The sequence below is a fragment of the Trachurus japonicus genome, chromosome 15, assembly GCF_045865225.1.
Source record: "Trachurus japonicus isolate A0001 chromosome 15, Traja_1.0".
NCBI classification, from domain to species: Eukaryota; Metazoa; Chordata; class Actinopteri; order Carangiformes; family Carangidae; genus Trachurus; species Trachurus japonicus.
The window spans coordinates 29,060,901-29,083,812 of NC_140921.1; the positions used below are offsets into that span (position 1 = coordinate 29,060,901).

Here is a 22,912-nt window from a genome sequence, read left to right on the forward strand (position 1 = left end):
TTTAATATTCTTCTCTAATTCAATTTTAACCAGATTAACTTAATTCTATTTTATTATGATTGTTATTATATCTAATTAATTACTACTAAATATATTTTAATTACTTATGCCGCTTTAATTGTCACAGTTGATGAAAAACAGATGAAAAGATTTACCAACTTCAGAAATCAAAAGAGAGTTCTATAGGTAAAAATTCACAACGCCAGGTCCACACACAAAGATCTTCAACTACAGAATCAATAATCTTTAGCAATAACCAAACCAAATCACAAGCCAACAACAAAATCTCACACAAACCAGTATCTCAATAATGAAATGATCAGTCCGTTGCCAAGCTTTCTTCTAATTAACTACAACATATGTATGATGCATGTACTATAGGTGTATGCACTAAATGTAAATGAAAGTACTATTATCAATCAAATTGCATCAACAACATCAACTATAAATGTATGCACAGAGGTTAAAATGCAGGTACATTTGTCGGAAAGAGTTTGTGGATAAAATCACACTGGCCTTTATCACTGGATCCCGATGCAAGCGCTGTCGTCCGCAAGCCTCAGTCCCTGTGATGCAAACCAGCTGTCCTTGCGCCTCCAGACACACCCTTTGTCCTTTTGCCTCCTCTTTGCACTCTCATACCATGAAAGGAAAACAGACAAATAGTTCAATGCCTTATCAATACAACTAAAACACTTGAACACTTGAAAACATTCCTTCCCCCCTTTATCAAACTTTCACCCTTTGTCAAAGTTTTTTACAAAAAGAATCCTCCTCCGGGGTTCATATGTTTTTAATATTTATTTTTCAAGTCCTCTGAAAAAAGAAAAAGAGGCTCATAAAGACATCTTTAACCAAATACCCCTTGGAAGATTTATACATTTTATTTCTTATTAAACGTCCTTTGGAAGCTCATTAAAGCGTCTTCCTCAGGCTCATATTTGTTAGCAGCTAAAGAAGATATAACATTATATATCTCTATTCAACATACACTCAATCATATCAAGTAATCATAAACTTTATTCACAAAAGAAAACCAATCTTCACACACACGCACACACACACACAAAAATGGGGATTTAACAAACAAACACAAAACAAGTGATCACATATGTATTAAAGCTTCTTTCTAACTCTTTATTCTAACTTTATTTTTACTCTTAATAAACCCCCCTTTAACCTTATTTCTTTTAATATCCCAAAATGTCCCTCTATTTTACCTCTTTTTACTCAAAAAATCCCTCTATTCAAATCCTTACCCCCCTTTAATCCTTACTTTTTATATACCCCCCTTTAACTTTCCCTCTATTGAAATCTTTACCCACCTTTAACTTTACTCATCCTTACCCCCCTTAACCTTAAGTACCCCCCAACAACCTTTAGTACCCCCCAAAAACCTTTATTCCAAATTCCCTATACCCCCCTTTTTGCGTTGCCTGCAACGCAAACAAAAACCAAAAGCCAAAAATGAAAGACCAAAAACCCCCCTAATTTAGAAAAATTTAGAACGATAAACAGCTTCTAATCATCAAAGCAACAATCACCCACACAAAGATTCTTTAACGGTGTGACCCAACAGCAGACAGCAGCCCCCACAAGCAAACCAGCGCACACTTATGTGAAAAACTCACCCTTTGTAGAAGCCGGCTGTTGCGGAAGTTTAGCCTGGTGGAGCTGCCAGCCAATGAAAGGCCACAGACACGTCCAAGTTCGTGACGCCAAAAACTGTGGTATATTGATGTGTTGATGAAAAGAAGGGATTACCGCTGACACGTCTTCGCTTGTATTCAAAAAAGAAGTTTATTAACAAGAAGAAGAACAGTGTACAAAGAATGCCGAATCCTGGAGCATCTCTGGCCAAAATGAGATCTCTCGGTCTTGGCCAAAAGTCCAGACCTTATATACTCTAAAACTCCACCTCTCTAAACAGAAGAATGTAGGTGATCAGGATGGTCACAAACTAAAACAATACCTAACCTGTCCAGATTACCCTCTGGTATTTACCATCCTGACCAGGCAATTATCCTTAGGCTAACTTAAACATGGACGAAGCAGACCAAATACGGGTGTCCAGCAAAGGTGACCTAACGTAAACATCAGTGTTTAGTCTAAACAAAGCCTTGTTTCATATTATACCAGTCATTTACCTTCAGGCAGGTAAAGGACACACCTGGAGATAAAAGACAATACTAAAGATAAGAGTAAAGAATTTAAAGTGGATTATATACTAAACACAAAAGTAACTCTCAGGGTAAATTACTTACAAATTAGGAGGTAGAAAATACACTACAGTGGAATAGTAATTTTGTTTATTTTACTGAAGGTATCTTACTTTTGTCTTTATTGTGGACACTGCTGTCATGTTTATTACTTTTTTTTTTATTCTACTGCTGATCAAGTATTTTCTTTGAGATGAATCTGATCTGATCTTTTTTACTTTTAGGATGTCTTCTGAAGAACAGCCATCAACAACACTACAAGTCTTTGCCAGCTGTTTCCCTGTCCCTACTTGCACTGGAGAGATAGAGAAAGCAGTAGCCTACACTGTCTACAAAAGAAACACTCAATGGAAATGTCAGCAGTGCAGTGTAGGTCTCTGCTTACAGCTGGACAGGCATTGCTGTTTGCAGTAAGTTACCAGCAGGGCCAAAAACGCCTGGACCTCACAAAAATGAGACCTAAAACAAAAAACTACTGGTTAAAATTGACATAATTGTTGTTTCTAGTGTATTATAGTTCAAAGTTCATTTCGTACATTCAAATTATTTTATCCATGTATATTCTCAGTGCCTTATTGAGTAAAAACCACTAAAAATTCAATTTTGTTTTTTGTGTTTTTCTGTTATCACACCCTGTTATAACACTTATAATGATAATAATAATAATAACTTTATTTATATAGCACCTTTCAAAAACAAGTTACAAGGTGCTGTACAATAACAACAGAAATAAAACAGGTCAAATACAATTTCCTGGCAACAACATAATAAAACCACCTGAGAAATAAAATTGGACTTAAAATTATAAAATCACCCACCCACAACAAAGTAATCATACAATAATGATAAAACAAAATTAAGAGAAGGCTAATCGATAAAAGTGAGTTTTAAGAAGAGATTTAAAAGAAGCCACTGAGCTCGCCTGCCTGAGATCGCCGGGCAGGGTGTTCCACAGTTTGTGTTTTTCTTTAAATGTGACTTTTGAGGGTAACATTTATGCTTTCTGTAAATGTATGTTTTTTGTATTTTGTTATTATTTGTGTGAAACTTTGGACGTCATGGGACGCAAGACAAATTTCAGAGTGATCTGACAATAAAGTATAATCTTATCTTATCTTATCTTAAGACGGGACCTTGGAACCGTAAGCAGGGCAGCACCGGTGGATCTCAGGCAGCGGTCAGGTAAAAGCAAATCACGGATGTAGGCAGGGGCCTGACCATTCAGGGCTTTAAAAACAATTAGTAAAATCTTAAAATCAATTCTAAAAACTCACGGGCAGCCAATGGAGAGTGGAGGTAAGAGATTGTGTCAGCTTCTCTAAGAGTGGTGTCAAACTGCTCTCGGGTCTGTACAACCTTATTTACAAAATGATGAAGAAATTCCTCACATTTCTCTGGGGAGGGATCAGGAAACTGGCTGGGTGCAGGTTGGGTCACAGAGTGAATGGTTTTAAAAAGTACCCTGGGATTATGGCCCTGACTGGCAATCAAATTTGCAAAATACGAGTTCCTAGCCACTTTGACAGCACGCTGATATGAGGACATGAGACCTTTAGGGGAGATGAGGGAGCCACTGTGCTTGTCCTGTTTCCATTTCCGCTCTGCCTTCCTGCACTGTCTCTTTAAAAGCTTGAGATCTTCACTCAACCATGGGCATGAAGAGGTAGTCCTCTTTTTATTTCTTACGGGTGCAATGGAATCTATAATAGTAGTGCAGGAGTTGTTGAAATCACTGACCAGTTTATCTACAGAGAGAGGGGGTTGTAGATGGTTGCCACGCATTGAAGTAAAGGCATGGCAGAAGGTTGGAGCAGAGAGTGAGCTAAGAGGACGAGAGCGGATATATGAGGTGGGTTTAGGGACTGGAGACAGGTGGGGGATCTGGAAAAGAACTGCATTGTGATCAGAGGCCACAAAGTCAGTCAGAGAAACATCATCCAGACAGAACCCGTGGGAGAGGACAATGTGGTATATTGATGTGTTGATGAAGAGAAGGGATCACCGCCGACACGTCTTTTCTTGCATTCAAAAAGAGTTTATTACAAGAAGAAGAACAGTGTACAAAAATGCCGAATCGTGGAGCATCTCTGGTCCAATATGAGATCTCTCTCTCTTGGCCTAAAGCTCTAACCTTATATATGTTTTCTAAAACTCCACCTTCTCCCACAGAAGGATATAACTGACCAGGATGGTCAGACAAAGACAGGATCTAAAAACAGAATCTAACCTATGCTTTCTGACATTTAACCTCTTGACCAAGCGAACTTAAGAATAGATAGTGTCCAGTATCCCCAGAAACTATGACCCACAGAGATGGGTAGATGACAAGAAACACATTTCTCAGGGTACATTCCACACTACTACTAGACACCTAATCTAAACATCTTGCTGTAAATGTATGCATGTGCCTTTTCTCTTGTAACATCTGAATTTATTAATATTTATTCCATTTAACTATAAACTGTTACTTATCACAAATGAAGTTCCTATCCAAATGGTGACTTACTTCTGACATATCCCTTAACTTTTAGGCTAAGAAAACACCATAAAAAACACAAGATAATTGAAGATATTAAAGCAAAAATGTTCAGGTGGAAAATACACTACATATTCCCCCCTTCGAGGCTCGTAGAGTCTCGAAAAATGAAAACAGCACTGTCATGTTTACCAGTATGAAAGAACAGCATAACGTTTAACAATACAACAAATTTATGGAGTGTGAGAGCGAAAACCTGTCAGACAGCCATCTTTCTTAAAAATCCCTCAATCAATCAAGACAGGAAATTCTCTCACGGTCCCTCTGCCTTAGGCAACCACATATTAGCACTCCAAACCTATTAGAAAAGAGTTTCTAAGACTTTTACATAAAATAACCTGGATACCTCAGAGAAATAAAAATCAAAACAACATCCAATTTCAGGCTGGTCAACCCATCGGACCTTCCATCGGACCTTTCCCTGCCTAACTTTAATTACTCAGTAAGAGATATACTCCATCTTAACTTACATCCTTGAGAGAAAATAAAGGAAAGTGCTTTCAAGTTGGGGTGTAGTTCTTCACTGAATTTCAACATGAATTTCTCTTTTGGGTTATTTCTTTCCTAAGCTGTGCCATCATACTCATTTTCTTTCCAAGTCATGGAATTCACATGCAGTGCTTTTTTCCCCCCTCTTTTGTTCATAAATACTGATGAAAGTGCAGCTTGTAGCCACAAGTTGCATCAAAGAAGTGCATTGTGGTCTAACTATCCTCTCATCAAATGCTAATGGTGCTCATGAATTTACTGTGATTGTTTGCTCAAGATGTACAAAATTTGTGATTCATTGTCAGCCATTATCAAGACCGTTGAAACTTCCCGACAAAGAAGGTGGAGTGGGGTGGGAGTGGCTTCATTCAGATTTAAGGCAGGCAGATCTCTGGGAGAACATCCACTGCAATGGGGAGACATCGCCGAAGAAGCTACATCATCTGGATCATCAACTTTTCTGCAAGTCACTATTATTACTCCAACTTGAGCATTGACTTGACTGCTGAATTCAGTACGTGCTACTTGTTGGGGCAGTTTGAGCTGACAGAATCAACTGAATACAACCTGAGCCATATTGTGATGGGAATCCAGCCCAGATCACCTCAAATGAAGACACTGATGATTCTTTTGTTCATAAGTGCTTCTCTTTGGGGTTGTCTTGGTTGTGAAATACTCCACAAGTGTAGAGATTGCCAGTTCAATTTGTTTTCAGGAAGTTTTGTTTTTCTGGAGCATTGACTTGACTGTTGAATTCAGTAAGTACTTGTTGGGGCAGTTGTAACTGACACAATCAATCAAATGCAAAAGGACTCAAATTCTTTATGGAATCCAACTCAGATCACCTCAAATATTAAACAATATTGTTTGCCATTCAATTTTATTCCCAAAAAGATTACTACCACATACAAAACGAGTCAAGATATGACTGACTGGGTTAAGTGGGCAGAAGAAGCAAAGCCAAAATTGATTATTAACGAGAGGTGGAACAAAAAGAAAAGAAAAGGCTGTGAAAAAAAACAGAAAAAGACAGGTGGCAAATCAACAACCAAAAAAATGAGTGGTAAAAAAAACACACCTCAGCTGAAAACCTCTGTCATGTGTTGAAATTGTTACTTTATTCTCCGGTGTTAATAATCTCATGCTGGATAGATAAATGAACTCTTTCATTATGGTAAAAATTTCAAATAAAAAAGTCATAGAGTGAATACAAACAAACAGCAAAGAGCAAGATTTTAGGCATTTCATGCGTAAACGCCACTTAAACCTGGTAAAAAGAATACATTCTTCTAACGATCATTTTACACAGAAAATAAAGGAGTAACATAACATTGATAGGCTTAATTACCCAACATAACTATGTTTTTTGTTTTTTCTCTATGAAAACCCTCCATACTTCCACATACAAAAGTGCTAGTTATATCAAACAATCATGAATTTTGAGTTACATAATTTTATGATGATCAAACTCCAATTAAATGCATGGTTTACATCAATTCAGGTTGGGTGGAAAAAATGAAATTCGGTGTTTATTCAGGGATGTTGACACCTCCAGAGCTGGGGAGGAGCCCTCTCCTTCACACGAGGGACCTGGAAGAATCACACAATCATCAATCTGGATGAAATTTGCAAACATAATTTAATGTAAATGCTGTAGGAGTTTAAAAACTGCAAGAATGCAAAAGTTAACAAACACAGTACATACTATATCCTTGGGATCTCTAGCCAGCTTAACCACCAGACAAAGTTTTAGAATTAACATTCTAGTTACAGGTGTGTTGTACTTACAGAGTCCTAAGGGAAAACTGGAGCATTGTCATTGCTTTCTGTTACAGTAAGGATTACTTTGCAAGTTCCAGCCAACCCCTGTCCAACCATGTCTTCTGCCTTGATCACCAGGGTGTACTCAGGGTATTTCTGTTGGACGAAACATACAATGACATTAACTCATCAGCTGGAAGGCTTGAAAATCCTTTTCTGAGCAGAAACCCTATCTGCTTGTTTTTCATCCATTACATTGTTATGCTAATTTTGTTCCAATTGTGTGCTCAGCACCTTGCTATTTGTGAAAGCACAGTAAGATATGAAAAGGGTCTTAAAACCTCACTTCTCGGTCTAGCCCGCCAGCATTGACCCTGATGACTCCACTGACTGGGTTGATAACAAACAGGAAGTCACTGGGAAACTGTGGAGTCTGACTCAGTATACTATAGCGGACATCCGAGTTGTCAGAATTTGGGGCGTCAGCATCTGTGGCTTCAACCTTCAGCACCTCAAAACCTAGAGAGGGGGAATTCAGAAGTTTGAGTACATGTTAGGCATTGATGCATGGTACTGGTTAAGGCTTATCTACAACCAGGACAGAGGTCCAACAAAAAACACCACATATACTGTATAACTACTACAAAGACTTTGAAAACCTTCTTCCTCCAATCATTTTTCATTTATTAGGGGCCGGGCAGCATCAGCTGTTGCTTACAAGTGGCGCACGCTTTCTTTTGTGCGTACGCAGCGTTTATAAATGATGTCCTCAATAGTGGTGTCATGGCATGCCTTTAAATTTAAAAAGGAAAAAAAAAAAATGCCCAGTGCCAACCATTGACTGTATCATTTTCCTTAATCTTCTTCTTTTTCCTTCTTCCTCCGAGGAAATCTGCACACTCACATCCAGACAAATAGCTCATTGAGTTAGGAGCTGGTTGTTGGTGCCAGAGGTTGTGGCTTCAAGCCCCAGCAAGGGTGATGGTGATGACATATCAAAATGCCAGATGTTCTCAACTAGTAACACAAGACAATAGTGCTGATGTTGGTGTTACAGCATGTATCTAAATTTCAAAACTTTGAAAATAAATTCATAACAGATCAACTATATGTGCTATGGCTTTGCAACTTTCACTTTGAAATTGCCTAATTTTGTCCATAAAAAAATTGCCCAGCCCCGACCATTGCTGCGCAGCAGCTATAATTTTCTCTTGTCTTTCTGTGTGTATGTCACCCACTGATTCAGTTCTCTGTGTTCGGCTGTGTAGCATCACATCACAAGTGCTACTCACCAAATTACAGGAAATAAATAAATACATTAATGCCAGTCAGGACTGGCACATCCATTGTCTTGACACATTAGCTGTTAACTGATTTTTTGAACTAACAATACCTTTTGCTGAGGCCTCAGGAACATTTCCCAGGTAGGTATCTTGAGAGAAAACAGGCGTGTTGTCATTCTGGTCGATGACATTCACTACTATTTCCATAGGTTCCTCAGGATTTCCTGAACCCTCTGCCACAGCATGAGCTTGAAACTGCACACAAAGAAATACATATGCAAGAGTAAACATGGAGGGGGCATGACATTTGAAGGGAAACCAATGTTCTCAGGTGGGTTTTCCTATGAATCCTGTCTAATCCTAAAAAGGGGGAAAAAGGTGCATAAAACTGAGGTTGGGATCTTACCAGGTACTTGGCCACCTGCTCTCTGTCCAGTGGCTGTGTGACATACAGAACACCAGTGTCTCTGTCCATGGTGAAAAGGTTAACAGGAGGCTGATCAGCTCCTGGGCCAGTGATGCTGTAATGAATCTTCTTCACTTTGTCTTTATTAGAGCGAATCTGCACAAACACAGCAGGTGTCAGTTATAGCAGCCATTACTGTAAGAAATCAACTCTATTCAAAATCAAATTCTCAATCACAAGGGACCTGTGGTTCATCTTACTTGTGATACTCTAAGGGGATAGGGTCCTCTGTCGTTCTCAACAACACTGAGGGCAGGAATAACCCAGCCGTTCTCCCTCCTCCTTAGGCCATCACCAGAGTTAGGAAAAACCGGAACAGGCACTTGTGGATCTGCTGCAGCCTAGGGAAACATGCACATATTTAGAAACACTCACAGAAACAAAGCAACTGCAAAGAAATGGTCCAATCTTGGGGGCAGCAGTGGCTCAAGTGGTAGTCCCATGATCAGAGGGTTGGCGGTTCGAAGCCTGCTCTGTCCTTTGTTGCCGTAGTGTCCTTGGGCAAGACACCTTGCTCCTGATGGAGTCGTGGTTAGCACCTTGCATGGCAGCTTCCGCCATCAGTCTGAGAATGTGTGTGTGAATGGGTGAACGGATGTATGACGTAAGGCACTTTGGGTATCGTTGCAGGTATAGTAAAGCGCTGTATAAATACGGACCATTTACCATTTATTTTACAACCTTCATCATGGCATCAACATTTAACCTTCAAATACTTTATCATAAGATGAGGATACTGTCCAAGCTGTATGCCAGTTCATATCCTCAGCCATTCTCCCACCGTCTGCAGAGATGGCAGACTATGAACCAAAATCTAAGACATGGCCTTTTCATCTTCATGAGCTTTGACGGATTAGGACCACAGGATGGCAGTGAGACTCCATTGACCAAAGTGGATTTGTTGTAAGAAAATATAACCTCTCCATACTTTCACCTACGAAAGTGGGAATTACATCAAACAATCACAAATTTTGTGTTATATAAAATGAAGATGGTCAAACGCTGAATAAATGTACAGTTTATATCATGTCAGTTTAGGTGAAAAATGAAATTCAGTGTTTATTTGGGAATTTGGACACCTCCAGAGCTGGGGAGAGGTGCTCTCCTCCACACTACAACATGTACATGAAAATTAACATTTCTAGTTACAGGTGTGTTGTACTTACAGAGTCCTGAGTGAAACCGGGAGCATTGTCATTGCTTTCTGTTACAGTAAGGATTACTTTGCGAGTTTCAGCCAACCCCTCTCCAACCATGTCTGCTGCCTTGATCACCAGGGTGTACTCGGGGTATTTCTGTTGGATGAAATGTACAATGACATTAACTCATCAGCTGGAAAATCGTGCAATCCTTTTCTGAGCAGAAACTCTATCTGCTTGTTTTTCATCCATTACATTGTTATGCTAGTTTTGTTCCAGCTGTGTGCTTTCACACCTTGCTATTTGTGAAAGCACAGTAAGATATGAAAAGGGTCTTAAAGCCTCACCTCTCGGTCTAGCCCGCCAGCATTGACCCTGATGACTCCACTGACTGGGTTGATAACAAACAGGAAGTCACTGGGCAACTGTGGAGTCTGGCTCAGTATACTATAGCGGACATCCGAGTTGTCAGAATTTGGGGCGTCAGCATCTGTGGCTTCAACCTTCAGCACCTCAAAACCTAGAGAGGGGGAATTCAGAAGTTTCAGTACATGTTAGGCCTTGATGCATGGTACTGTTTAAGGCTTATCCACAACTAGCACAGAGGTCCAACAAAAAACACCACATACTGTATAACTACTACAAAGACTTTGAAAACCTTCTTCCTCCAAACATTTTTCATTTATTTCCTCTTGTCTTTCTGTGTGTATGTCACACACTGATTCAGTTCTCTGTGTTTGGCTGTGTAGCATCACATCACAAGTGCTACTCACCAAATTACAAGAAATAAATGTAGAAGTTACATTAGTGCCAGTCAGGGCTGGCACATCAATTGTCTTGACACATTAGCTGTTAACTGATTTTTTGAACTAACAATACCTTTTGCTGAGGCCTCAGGAACATTTCCCAGGTAGGTATCTTGAGAGAAAACAGGCTTGTTGTCATTCTGGTCGATGACATTCACTACTATTTCCATAGGTTCCTCAGGATTTCCTGAACCCTCTGCCACAGCATGAGCTTGAAACTGCACACAAAGAAATACATATGCAAGAGTAAACATGGAGGGGCATGACATTTGAAGGGAAACCAATGTTCTCAGGTGGGTTTTCCTATGAATCCTGTCTAATCCTAAAAAGGAGGAAAAAGGTGCATAAAACTGAGGTTGGGATCTTACCATGTACTTGTCCACCTGCTCTCTGTCCAGTGGCTGTGTGACATACAGAATACCAGTGTCTCTGTCCATGGTGAAAAGGTTAACAGGAGGCTGATCAGCTCCTGGGCCAGTGATGCTGTAATGAATCTTCTTCACTTTGTCTTCATTAGAGCGAATCTGCACAAACACAGCAGGTGTCAGTTATAAATCAACTCTGTTCAAAATCAAATTCTCAATCACAAGGGACCTGTGGTTCATCTTACTTGAATTACTCTAAGGGGATAGGGTCCCCTGTCGTTCTCAACAACATTGTGGGGAGGAATAACCCAGTCTCTCTTCCTCCTCCTCAGACCATCACCAGACTTAGGGAAAACCAGAAGAGGCACCTGTGGATCTGCTGCAGCCTAGGAAAACATGCACATATTTAGAAACACTCATAGAGACCGAGCAATGATGGTCCAGTCTACTGATTTTGTGGTTTCTGTGGGGATACTCAACGTTTTGGTGGTGGTTCCCATTGTGATTTCCGTGGTGGTGCCCGAAGTGCATTACCGTGACTGGAACAGTCATTTTACGACCCTGTGAGTCCCAGGAGTGAATGAAGAAGTCCAGGTGGCCTTCATTAAGAGCTACAGGTCTGTTTACCTGCAGGGGGAAAAAAACATCAGTGAAGGCTGAAATGCTGTTGGAGCGAATATATAGAGCTTGAATCGTGCATCACAAAATGAAGAGAGCTCATAAAAAACTAATGCTTCTACCAAACCTCAATCATGCACCGAGAAACATGCAATAAAGTACCCAAAACAGTATCTGTTACCTGCTGGCAGCCTTGAGCACCTCAGTAAATTAAATCTCAATTTTGTAAAGTGTGAGGATTTTGGGGGCAAGCATCAGAATTTACAATTTTGGATTCAGGGCCTCTCAAACCAATGCACTCCCACACCATCATAGTAAATGGCCAGAAGGCTGAAGTTGTTCAGCAATTTAAGTATCTTGGTGTCATAATCGATAGCAATTTCACTTTCAAAAAACACATCAAAAAATCATAGGGCCAGTCAAATATAATTTAGCTCAATTTAGATTTATTCGCAACCGAGTACAGATGTAGCAAAATAGTTAGAGCAGTTTAGCAGGATACTCTGACCATCCGTGAAAAAATTTATTACCAATAGCTTTCTTTACCATTGTGTTCCTGTAGGTGTCTAGTAACAGCTCTCAATTTATTTATTTCCAAATCCATTGGGAAAATTCTGGAGAGTCAATCAAAGTTAAGGTGCCCAGAGGGCTCGGGTGAAAAAAAAGGAAAAAAATGAAAATTCTAATTTAAGTTTGTGAGATGTCTAACTAGGGGTTTTAAGGGGTGCTGAGTCCATTTCAACCATTAGTTTTGAGTAAAAATGTTTCCCTGACCATAAATTATTGGTATATTTGAGTTATAGTGTATGGCAAAGGGTATAGTAAAAGTCATTGTTGAACAGATTCTAGCCTATTCTAAATCTAAAGATTCCATTCTAAAAATAAATAAATAAATAAAATGAAAATAAAAAAGAAGAAAGAAATACAAAATACTTCAGAAGAGTACACAAGTTAGAAAAAAAAAAACACAAATAGTGGGAACATACCGCACACTAGACTGGGTTACGAGGATCTTTAGTTTATTTCAGAGCAACGTGTTACGCTTGTGGCTTCTTCAGGCTCATGCTGAGACCAGGAAGTCAGGGGATTTTTAAAGGAAATGGTACTCAATCAATTTACATAAGTAATTGAACAAGGTAAAAACATATTTAACAATCAAACATCAATGGCTGGGGAGTACCATAGAAATGGATAAAACACATATATTTAAGTGCATTCAGCAGCTTTACAGCAAATTTGAGTACAGGTGTACCTTCAGTGATTCACTTACAGAAAGGCAGTATCTATACACAACAATACAATACAAACAGGTCATATACAAATAGGCAATCTCATCCATCATAACATCAAAAATATATACATACCGAGGATGAACACAGGTGTTAATAGTGAGGATGATATCACACAAGTAGAGCAACAATAGGCAGATCATCTTTTTGTCATTTTCAGTCAGACCAGACCAGTCATACTTCAGAAGAGTGATGACACCAACTGTGCACATGCATGATACCCAGTACATGAGTGTGGTTTCTATGGTCATGATGCCCTCTGGAAGGATTGAGAGGGAGCATTGCATCATGGCAAATATTTTTGGAGAACAAACACGATTTTAAGGTATGATAGTTACCTTTTGACATAATAATAGTTTTTCCTTCTGCTAGCACACACTTTTATCTAGTAAATTAAGAAATGCATTAATATTCTCTTGTTTATTGCTTAAAAAGAACAACCATTCACCTAGCTAATGTTAGATAACTATCTAGTTAGCAAGCATGAGAGTCATTAGCAAATGTTGATAAGGTCCAAAGGAGCTAGTTTATGTTGTAATGTAGTGATGAGCTAGAAACCATGACACTTGTCTATTTTAGCAGGTACATAGGTAAATAGACAAGTGTCATGGTTTTTGTCAAAACAGACTGTGGTGGTCCATACAACTAGACTAAGGTTACTATAGTAGAGAAGGTTGCCACAACTCAATTGATCACACTGGTTATATATTTTTTCCCCAATATGATGGACCATGGACTCGATCAAGACAGTTGTGTACCTATTGAAACTGAATTACTACATAAATTAGCTCTTGCTCATCACTACATTACAACATAAACTAGCTCCTTTGGACCTTATCAACATTTGCTAATGACTCTCATGCTTGCTAACTAGATAGTTATCTAACATTAGCTAGGTGAATGGTTGTTCTTTTTAAGCAATAAACAAGAGAATATTAATGCATTTCTTAATTTACTAGATAAAAGTGTGTGCTAGCAGAAGGAAAAACTATTATTATGTCAAAAGGTAACTATCATACCTTAAAATCGTGTTTGTTCTCCAAAAATATTTGCCATGATGCAATGCTCCCTCTCAATCCTTCCAGAGGGCATCATGACCATAGAAACCACACTCATGTACTGGGTATCATGCATGTGCACAGTTGGTGTCATCACTCTTCTGAAGTATGACTGGTCTGGTCTGACTGAAAATGACAAAAAGATGATCTGCCTATTGTTGCTCTACTTGTGTGATATCATCCTCACTATTAACACCTGTGTTCATCCTCGGTATGTATATATTTTTGATGTTATGATGGATGAGATTGCCTATTTGTATATGACCTGTTTGTATTGTATTGTTGTGTATAGATACTGCCTTTCTGTAAGTGAATCACTGAAGGTACACCTGTACTCAAATTTGCTGTAAAGCTGCTGAATGCACTTAAATATATGTGTTTTATCCATTTCTATGGTACTCCCCAGCCATTGATGTTTGATTGTTAAATATGTTTTTACCTTGTTCAATTACTTATGTAAATTGATTGAGTACCATTTCCTTTAAAAATCCCCTGACTTCCTGGTCTCAGCAATGAGCCTGAAGAAGCCACAAGCGTAACGCGTTGCTCTGAAATAAACTAAAGATCCTCATAACCCAGTCTAGTGTGCGGTATGTTCCCACTATTTGTGTTTTTTTTTTTCTAACTTGTGCACTCTTCTGAAGTATTTTGTATTTCTTTCTTCTTTTTTATTTTCATTTTATTTATTTATTTATTTTTAGAATGGAATCTTTAGATTTAGAATAGGCTAGAATCTGTTCAACAATGACTTTTACTATACCCTTTGCCATACACTATAACTCAAATATACCAATAATTTATGGTCAGGGAAACATTTTTACTCAAAACTAATGGTTGAAATGGACTCAGCACCCCTTAAAACCCCTAGTTAGACATCTCACAAACTTAAATTAGAATTTTCATTTTTTTTCTTTTTTTTCACCCGAGCCCTCTGGGCACCTTAAAGCAGAAGTAAGTGATATATTTGTGTTAATATAAGTCTTAAATAGTCATATCTTCCGACAGCAATCACTTACATAGAGTGTTTGGACTGAAACACAGGTCTCTCAGGCCCTCTGCTCTGCTCTGAGCTGAGGAGAAAACATTTATCGTATCCTACAGTTTTTATCCAATGAGGAGAGAGAACGGCATGCAGGGCTGTGTGTGCAGCCAAGGAACGCCGTGAATGTGGCGACGTAGGGACGAGGACTGTTATGGTGCGTTCAAGGAAACTCGTATTTTTCCGACCGTGAAGTGGTACCAGTTCGATCTGGTACGAGTTCACCGGTCGGAAGTTACGAGTGGCCGTTATAGTGACTTTCACCGGTAAAACAGGTCGGAAAAACACGAGTGGGTTGCCTGGAAAGCTACAAAGTCGTAAGTTGTGACTTGAAGCTGTAATTTACGATTTCAAAAGCCTGCCTGGAACGCAGCATTAGCGAAAACGACCGGACCACTTACTTCTGCTTTAACTTTGATTGACTCTCCAGAATTTTCCCAATGGATTTGGAAATAAATAAATTGAGAGCTGTTACTAGACACCTACAGGAACACAATGGTAAAGAAAGCTATTGGTAATAAATTTTTTCACAGATGGTCAGAGTATCCTGCTAAACTGCTCTAACTAAAAATGTATATGCACTCCATGATACTGTCTTTATCAATTACATAAAGCAGCAGAACAGTGGAAGTCAGTTGTAGCCAGCATCAGAGAGTGCAGTACATTGAGCAGCTTTAAAGCTAGTCTTAAAAAGTGGTAGAAAGAAAAGCAGTCTTGCCCCCATTAAATAAAGATTTGTAATGTAGTGGCATTGGGTCTGTGTGTGTGTGTGGATGTGGGTGTGTGTGCACCTGGCCTGTGTCAATGTTGAATTTTGAATATAGGCAATGAAATGTATGGTAGATATGAAACTGTAGTCTATATTTTACATAGCCTTTACATAGATTTTCTACTTTTTCGGTATGAAATCTCCCATTTTGGATTATAATGATACCTTGTATGGCTGTAACAGTTTTTTTACTAACACCGGCCTTGTTCTCATGTTCTTTACCGTTGTCTGTGCCCAGGGACTGCAATTAGTGTATAGCTAAATCTGGCACAATATATGTATTGAGCACTGTCCCTGTCAAATATATATATTACTACTCACCGACAATATGCCATCTGTCTGTAATGAAAAACGGCTGTCATCACTTCTGAACAGGAATCTTGTGCGGTCGGTGCAGTCAGTGAAGCCCACTGGAATTAAACAGAAGATACGCACCACATGCAAAGGATTCGTTGGCAAGTGTGGACCAAAATGAAGAAATGAAGAAATTTACTGGATGAAGCAACAAGCTGATCAGAACAGTCAAAATAACTGTGTCCTTGGGGCGGTGCATGGCGCAGTGGGTAAAGTGGCCGTCCCATGTAGAGGCTACAGTCCTCACCGCAGGCGGCCCCGGTTCCTGTCATTCCCCCTCTCTCTGCCTCCCCCTTTCCTGTCTATTTCTACTGTGTGCTATCAAAAAAGGCAAAAAGCCAAAAAGTATACTTAAAAAAAAAAAAAAAACTGTGTACGGTGGCCGGGAGGTGCAAACCAAGATTAGAACATGTAAAACACTTTTACAAAGCTTGAGACAAATTTACATTTTAGAAAACATTTTTACAAATTCTGAAACACTTTTACAAGGCTTGAGACAAATTTACGTTTTAGAAAACATTTTTACATATCATAAAAAAAAATTACATTAACATAACACATTTACAAGTCCCAAAACAAATTTACATTTCAGAAAAGAAATGAACAAGAAACGAAACACTTTTACAAACACCGCAACAAATTTACAAGTGTTGAAACACTTTTACAAGTCCCAAAACAAATTTACAAGTAACGTATCAACCGTAAAGGGAATGTACCAACTACCAGAAGTGATAACGGGAGCAGCCAATACGAGTTGTTACTGTTCATGGTGACCCAAGATGGACAGCGATCGGTGCCAAGCATAGAGGTGCCAAGTGAATTTGCCACCGTGGCGAATTCACATGCTACTGTCGGCTTCATTGCTGCCCGCTGTATTGATATGTTACTTGTAAATTTGTTTTGGGATTTGTAAAAGTGTTTCAACACTTGTAAATTCATCGCGGTGTTTGTAAAAGTGTTTCGTTTCTTGTTCATTTCTTTTCTGAAATGTAAATTTGTTTTGGGACTTGTAAATGTGTATGTAATGTAATTTTGTTTTATGATATGTAAAAATGTTTTCTAAAATGTAAATTTGTCTCAAGCTTTCTAAAAGTGTTTCAGAATTTGTAAAAATGTTTTCTAAAATGTAAATTTGTCTCAAGCTTTGTAAAAGTGTTTTACATGTTGTAATCTTGGTTTGCACCTCCCGGCCACCGTAACTGTGTCCAGAGCAGACTGACCCATGTCTGCTCCAGAGCAGACTGACGCATGTCATTACTGGAAGCTTTGGCTTTAAAATGGACATCTGACATTGTTGTTGCTTTCCTGGCTTCCATACCCAACAAACAGCAGCCAGTTTCACTCTGGTCTGTGAGCGACAGGCAGCAACAGAGAAGTGCTTCCTGGATTGTTCTTACCTCTGCCCAGTCTTGTGCCCTTCCTCAGGTGCTTCCTGGCCACTTTGAAAATCAACATGTCCGATTCAAATCCAGGTGCACATGTTGGCTCCTCAGCAGAAACCGAAACTGAGGCCTAGGTGAGGAAAAAATGCATTTCAGTCAATCACAATTCAGATGTAGGGAGAAAGTGGATTGAAGTTAGAGATTGTATTTCATGTTCCTGTCATTATGACAACACAAACTGTGTCATTACTGTTGCCAACAAAATAACAACAAAAGCAACAGAAGCAGGGGGCGGTGTTTAACTCAGTTGGTAAGGCACCCGCCATAGGCGTCATTTACGCTGGGGACGCTGGGGACATGTCCCCACCACTTTTTGTCAAGAACAATTTTGTCCCCACCACAAAATTAACTTAACATTATCCTAATGAAGAATGACGAAAAAACGTTGATAAACTATGACAGAATAGGCAGCTGAAACAGTGTGCACGGCGCAGAGCTTCTGCCGGAGCCGACTCGCAACAATGTAGCTTCGATTAAAGAGTTCTCACAGCCCGGAGCGGCGCGCTGCGCGCGTCCTCGCAGCCGCTTGGCTGGTCGCACAGGGAGCTGCTTCTCTCTCTCCGCGCCGGTAAAACATCGACCACTCGTCTGTAGCCAATCGGTTTTCCACACATACAGGTCTGTCTCTAGCTCTGTATGGATGTGTGTGTGTGTCTCGTGTGCAGACACAACTGACAAATATGTATAGACGGACAAGCAACAACTTCATTACTAACTAGTAATCATCATTTTATTTTGAAAATTGACCGGATTCTCTCGCCTTTTCTGTGCCCAACTTCCTGTCTGGTACGATCCGTCTATCCAGCTTGACAGACGAAGCTCACGGCTCGCGTGAAAAATAGAACAGACGCCGAACTGAAGCGCGAGCCTCCACGCGGGGTCGATTGTACCGGATGAGACAGCACCGGATAGGCGCTTATTGCTTAATGTTTGGGTGCAAAGTCACTGTTAACGAAATCAACATCTAATCTGTCCCTTCAAAATAAAGTTAGTAACGTGTCTGTTTGGAGCAGCTGCTGACAGTGACAGTTCCTCATCACTAAACCTAAGCGACCATCCGATCCTTCCTCACGTCGTGACGACGGGACAAAGTCTTTAAATTGGACATATTGTATATTCTGTGTTTTTCCTCTCTATAACCGTCTCGTTTCAGTTTTTGCCGGTTGGAAATCATCTGGTGCACCCGCTGTTTCTCTGTTTCTCACTCACTCTCGATGCGCATAGATGTTATAAAAAAATAAAAAGGAGAAAACACAGATGCGCAAATTGAAATGACCTACTGTAGTGTAGTCTAACAATTCAATGACCACAGCTGATCACCAGCTTGTCATGCTCCACCTGTCACGTCTCTAAACACAACTACGGGCTTCTTGTTTTTCCTTTTTTTTTGCTGCGGTCCGGCGGAGAATTAAAAAAAAAAAAAATGCTCGTGAGTCCAGCCGCATCGGGTCCAGGGTCCTGGCTTCAACACTGGTCGGACCTGGTCGGGTCTTTGCTCATTTATTTGCTCAAACTTGGAGCCAGACCCGGTCCAGTAGGAGACCAGAGTCTGGTTGAGAACGGCAGTCTATGACGGTCTGGGAGACGGTGTCAGGTGCGGTGCGACGGCGTCGGGGGGGGGGGGGCGTTGCGGGTGCAGGGGTGCATATGGTCATTGTCCCCACCACTTTTCAAAGTAAACTGACGCCCTTGGCACCCGCCCCATGTGTTGAGGCTATAGTCCAGGCTATAGTGCAGGTGGCCCCAGTTCAAATTCCGCGTCCCCTCCTCTGCCTCCCATTTCCTCTCTCTATCCTGTCCATTAAAGGCAAAAAATATAGAAAAACAACAGAAGCAGAACCTTGTGTGCAAAAATAGGCCTGCACCAAATTCAACAATTTTTTTTTTTTTAGATAGACAGATGGAGCTGTCTCCTCTACCTGCTGTAGGTCTTTTTTTGTTAGCAGCAGTCCAGCCAGAACACCACACAGTGCAACAACTAGTGCAGTGGTAGAAGCTGATCGAGCCTGCTGTGTTTTGGTGTCCTCAAAAAGAAAAGTCTCTTCTGAGCTCTCTTGATGATGCTGGATGTGTTCATGTTCCAGGTGAGGTCCTCTGTACATCAGATAACACAATGTACACATGAAGCTGTAGAAAGAATGTTTATTGTTCACAATAGGCTAAATGCATTTTGTAAATGCAATGAGCATCTCTTGATGTGGGGAGAACATAGGTGTCCTCCCACCTTACACTGGGTTGTGCGTTGTCCTGCTTCCCTTCTTCCATGGACAAGCACATGGTCCTACACTAGCTCAGATTTAATCAAATTACCATCCATGTTTTCGCAGTTGAGAAAAACCGTAATCAATTTTGCCCTCTTCCTCTGCTTCTGAGAGTGGTTCAGTCCATTGTACAGCCTTCAACAATCACTGCTCTTTGAATTGGATGACGTTGGTTTCTTCATATCATTGGCCACAAGATAAATTTTGAGTTGTGTTTAAGATGTGTTGAATGTACTTTAAAGCTGTACAGAAAAGAAAATTGAATTTGAGCCCACTGTGGGTCCTAACATTAGTGTAATAACTCATCTATCAGACGATGTAGCCCAAACTTTGTGCAAAATTCTATTTTTGAGTAAATCCGGGATGAAAGTGTGGTATTTTTTTTCCTGCATTGGATAATGCAGGCCACTGATATTGGATCCGTCATCCGTCAATCAAACGCCTGAGACAACACACACACACCGAGCTCGGTCTCGCCCCAAGCTTTGAATATCCCACCCACTCGATAACGACCAATCAAATTCGTTTTCCTTACTCGGGTAAACTTGTGCGGCAACTTGCAGAAACTTGGTGCGACAAACAGGACAAACGGCCATTTCTGAACACCTTTAATTGTTTTCTCTGTGCTTGCTGCTTACCATTATGCAACAAGTGCATCACTGTGCAGAATGTGTGAGAATGTGTTTGCAGGTTGTGTCTAACTAGGTGGAAAGTGCTTATGGTTTTGTCAATAGAGTGATTGATTCAATAAACACGTTTAGGCAATTGAGAAATACTGCAAAAAAGTGAGGTGTAACCTCTTTTATATACAGTCTATGGGCGTAACCCACTCACTTAAGCCAGGAACACACCGTATACATACAATTGTAGGTTTACTATGATTGTTGATTGTTGTTTTATAAGCCACATAGTGTTTAAAGAAAATTAGAGCTCTTTGAATTGCATTTACATACAGTCACATTTCAAAAGTGTGTACTATCCGCTGCCATTATATGAAAATCTGTTGCCAGCCGGACCCCCCCTCCCCCGGAACTCCAAAAGTGTTTTGATAATTACGAAAGTTCTCTAAACCCTTCCTTGGCATGATGGTGAGTAGAAAATTGGTGAATTATCGATTTTGGGTGAAGTATCCCTTTAAGTAATCAGCTTGTTCTGCTCAATATGTACAAATTGTTTTGTTTTTTTGGACCCTTGATTAAATAAAGGCAAGGAAAGCAAACAATGGCGAGCCAGACTCATGGAAGACATTCTGAGGATTTTGCTAGTTTGGCCAGCTGCTGGAATGCATCGGATTTCCCAGATAAGGAAATAAACACACACTCCTAGCCTACCCGGATACTGCAAATTAGAGACATGAGACAAACGACAACACAAAATACATAAGCAACACTAACGAGATACAACAAGTACTGAAAAACTGAGTTTTAAGACACTTTATACTCTTTTAGTTTGTTTTATTTTGAAAGGAAAGAAGTCTATTTTTATTTGGTGTTATTTTTTTTTCCAGTCACTGCATCTGTGGTATTTTTGTGTTATAGACTGTAACAAATCTGTCAATTGTTTATCTAACTACATTATTACTACATTATTGCTCCTTAGAACCTAATCAATTAGCATAAATTGGGTTGCCACTCACAACACCAGTGCAACAAAGGCAAAGAGCAAGCCAAAGTAAATATTAATACTGGATTAAGAAAAAAAAAAAAAAAAAAGTTAAACACAAAGGAATGGACGCCACCTGTGAAGTCTCAATGATAGTCAGAATCCTCACCTGAAAAAACGCGAATAAAATCCCCACAACCACGAACCAAGTGGTCCCCATCTCTGTAAATCCTAACACCCTCCACCTCTAATCAAAGTTTAAAAATTCTCCTTTCTTTGTCCTGTGTCCTGGTAGAAGTTTTGGTGACTGAATGAGTTCAGCTGGACGAGTTGCAGCAGGTACTCTACTGACAGGTGTGTGGTGTTCCGTGTTCCTCATATGGTCATAAAAAAATAAGTGTGTGATCCCAACTTAAAGGTATTTGTTATGTTTGTATAAAACCACGTTGACAATCACAGTCTCTCTCTCAATGCCAATGCAAGTTTCAGGTCCCATATTTTCATACATCTAAGTTTAAAAGAAGAGAGAGGCGGATAAATGATGTCATTGAATGCAGATTGTATTTATTAATCTGATGTCTGACTGTATTTCTACAATATACAGATTATTCACACCACTCAGCACCAAGGTTCTCCATATTGGAGTGATAAAAACAGAGGCAGCTGATAGTAATGTCACAGGTCATTTGTGTATGCAACATCTCATAAATGTAGGACTAAGAGATGAGCCTTATTAACCATTTAAAGTGCTCATTGAAGTCTCCAGGGTGATACACATGTTTACTGCATTAGCGTCACTCCCTGCAAATCCTAGCCTGCCCTACTTAGCAAGAGAACCTGTAAATATTTTTTTAAATAACAACCAGCACCATTATCTTGTTTAGTTTATCTAACTTTATAAATGGTTAGATAAACTGACTGTTATAATGAGGTTGTGTGAATGTAAGTCATGTTAGGTTAGTCTTGTTTTGTTATTTACATTTTATCAGCAGTCTTGGGGCACCTTGTTGGGTTTGAGTTGAATTAGTTATGATAAAAGTTATTGTCACACTTAAAGGTATATTTCAACAGTTTGGCAAATTCGATCATTGCCATAATCTGTATCAAATGACAGTAAAAAGGGCAGCTTTAGCCAGCATGGCTAATATTATGCTGTAGTCCCCGGCCAGATGACAATGAGCACCCTAAAAAACGACGACAACAACAACAACAGTATATTACAACACAATGATTAAAAAGAATCTAGGGATAGGATAGAACGGGTATAGGCATCAGTACAATCATGCAAAGACAGCACATAGAAACATACAAGAGCAGCACATGCAATATACCAGTAATCACACACAATAGGCTACATCAGCACATACTGTACTACACATTCTGGGATGCAGACAGACAGGGGTGCATGCAGACATC

General features: G+C 39.7%; 1 protein-coding gene across 1 annotated transcript; it reads right to left on the bottom strand.

Moving 5' to 3' along the window:
- Positions 1-6,716: 6,716 nt before the first annotated feature.
- LOC146973897 (cadherin-1-like) lies at positions 6,717-21,834 on the bottom strand. Its single transcript, XM_085799341.1, has 15 exons — positions 21,666-21,834; positions 17,589-17,703; positions 16,159-16,247; positions 11,545-11,691; positions 11,310-11,450; positions 11,068-11,223; positions 10,773-10,917; positions 10,241-10,413; positions 9,921-10,049; positions 8,955-9,095; positions 8,695-8,850; positions 8,399-8,543; positions 7,352-7,524; positions 7,033-7,161; positions 6,717-6,834 (listed from the first exon to the last, which is right to left on the bottom strand). The coding sequence occupies exons 1-14, from the start codon at positions 21,714-21,716 to the stop codon at positions 7,039-7,041; spliced, it is 1,884 nt and encodes a 627-aa protein (XP_085655467.1). The 5' UTR covers positions 21,717-21,834; the 3' UTR covers positions 6,717-6,834; positions 7,033-7,038.
- Positions 21,835-22,912: the final 1,078 nt, after the last annotated feature.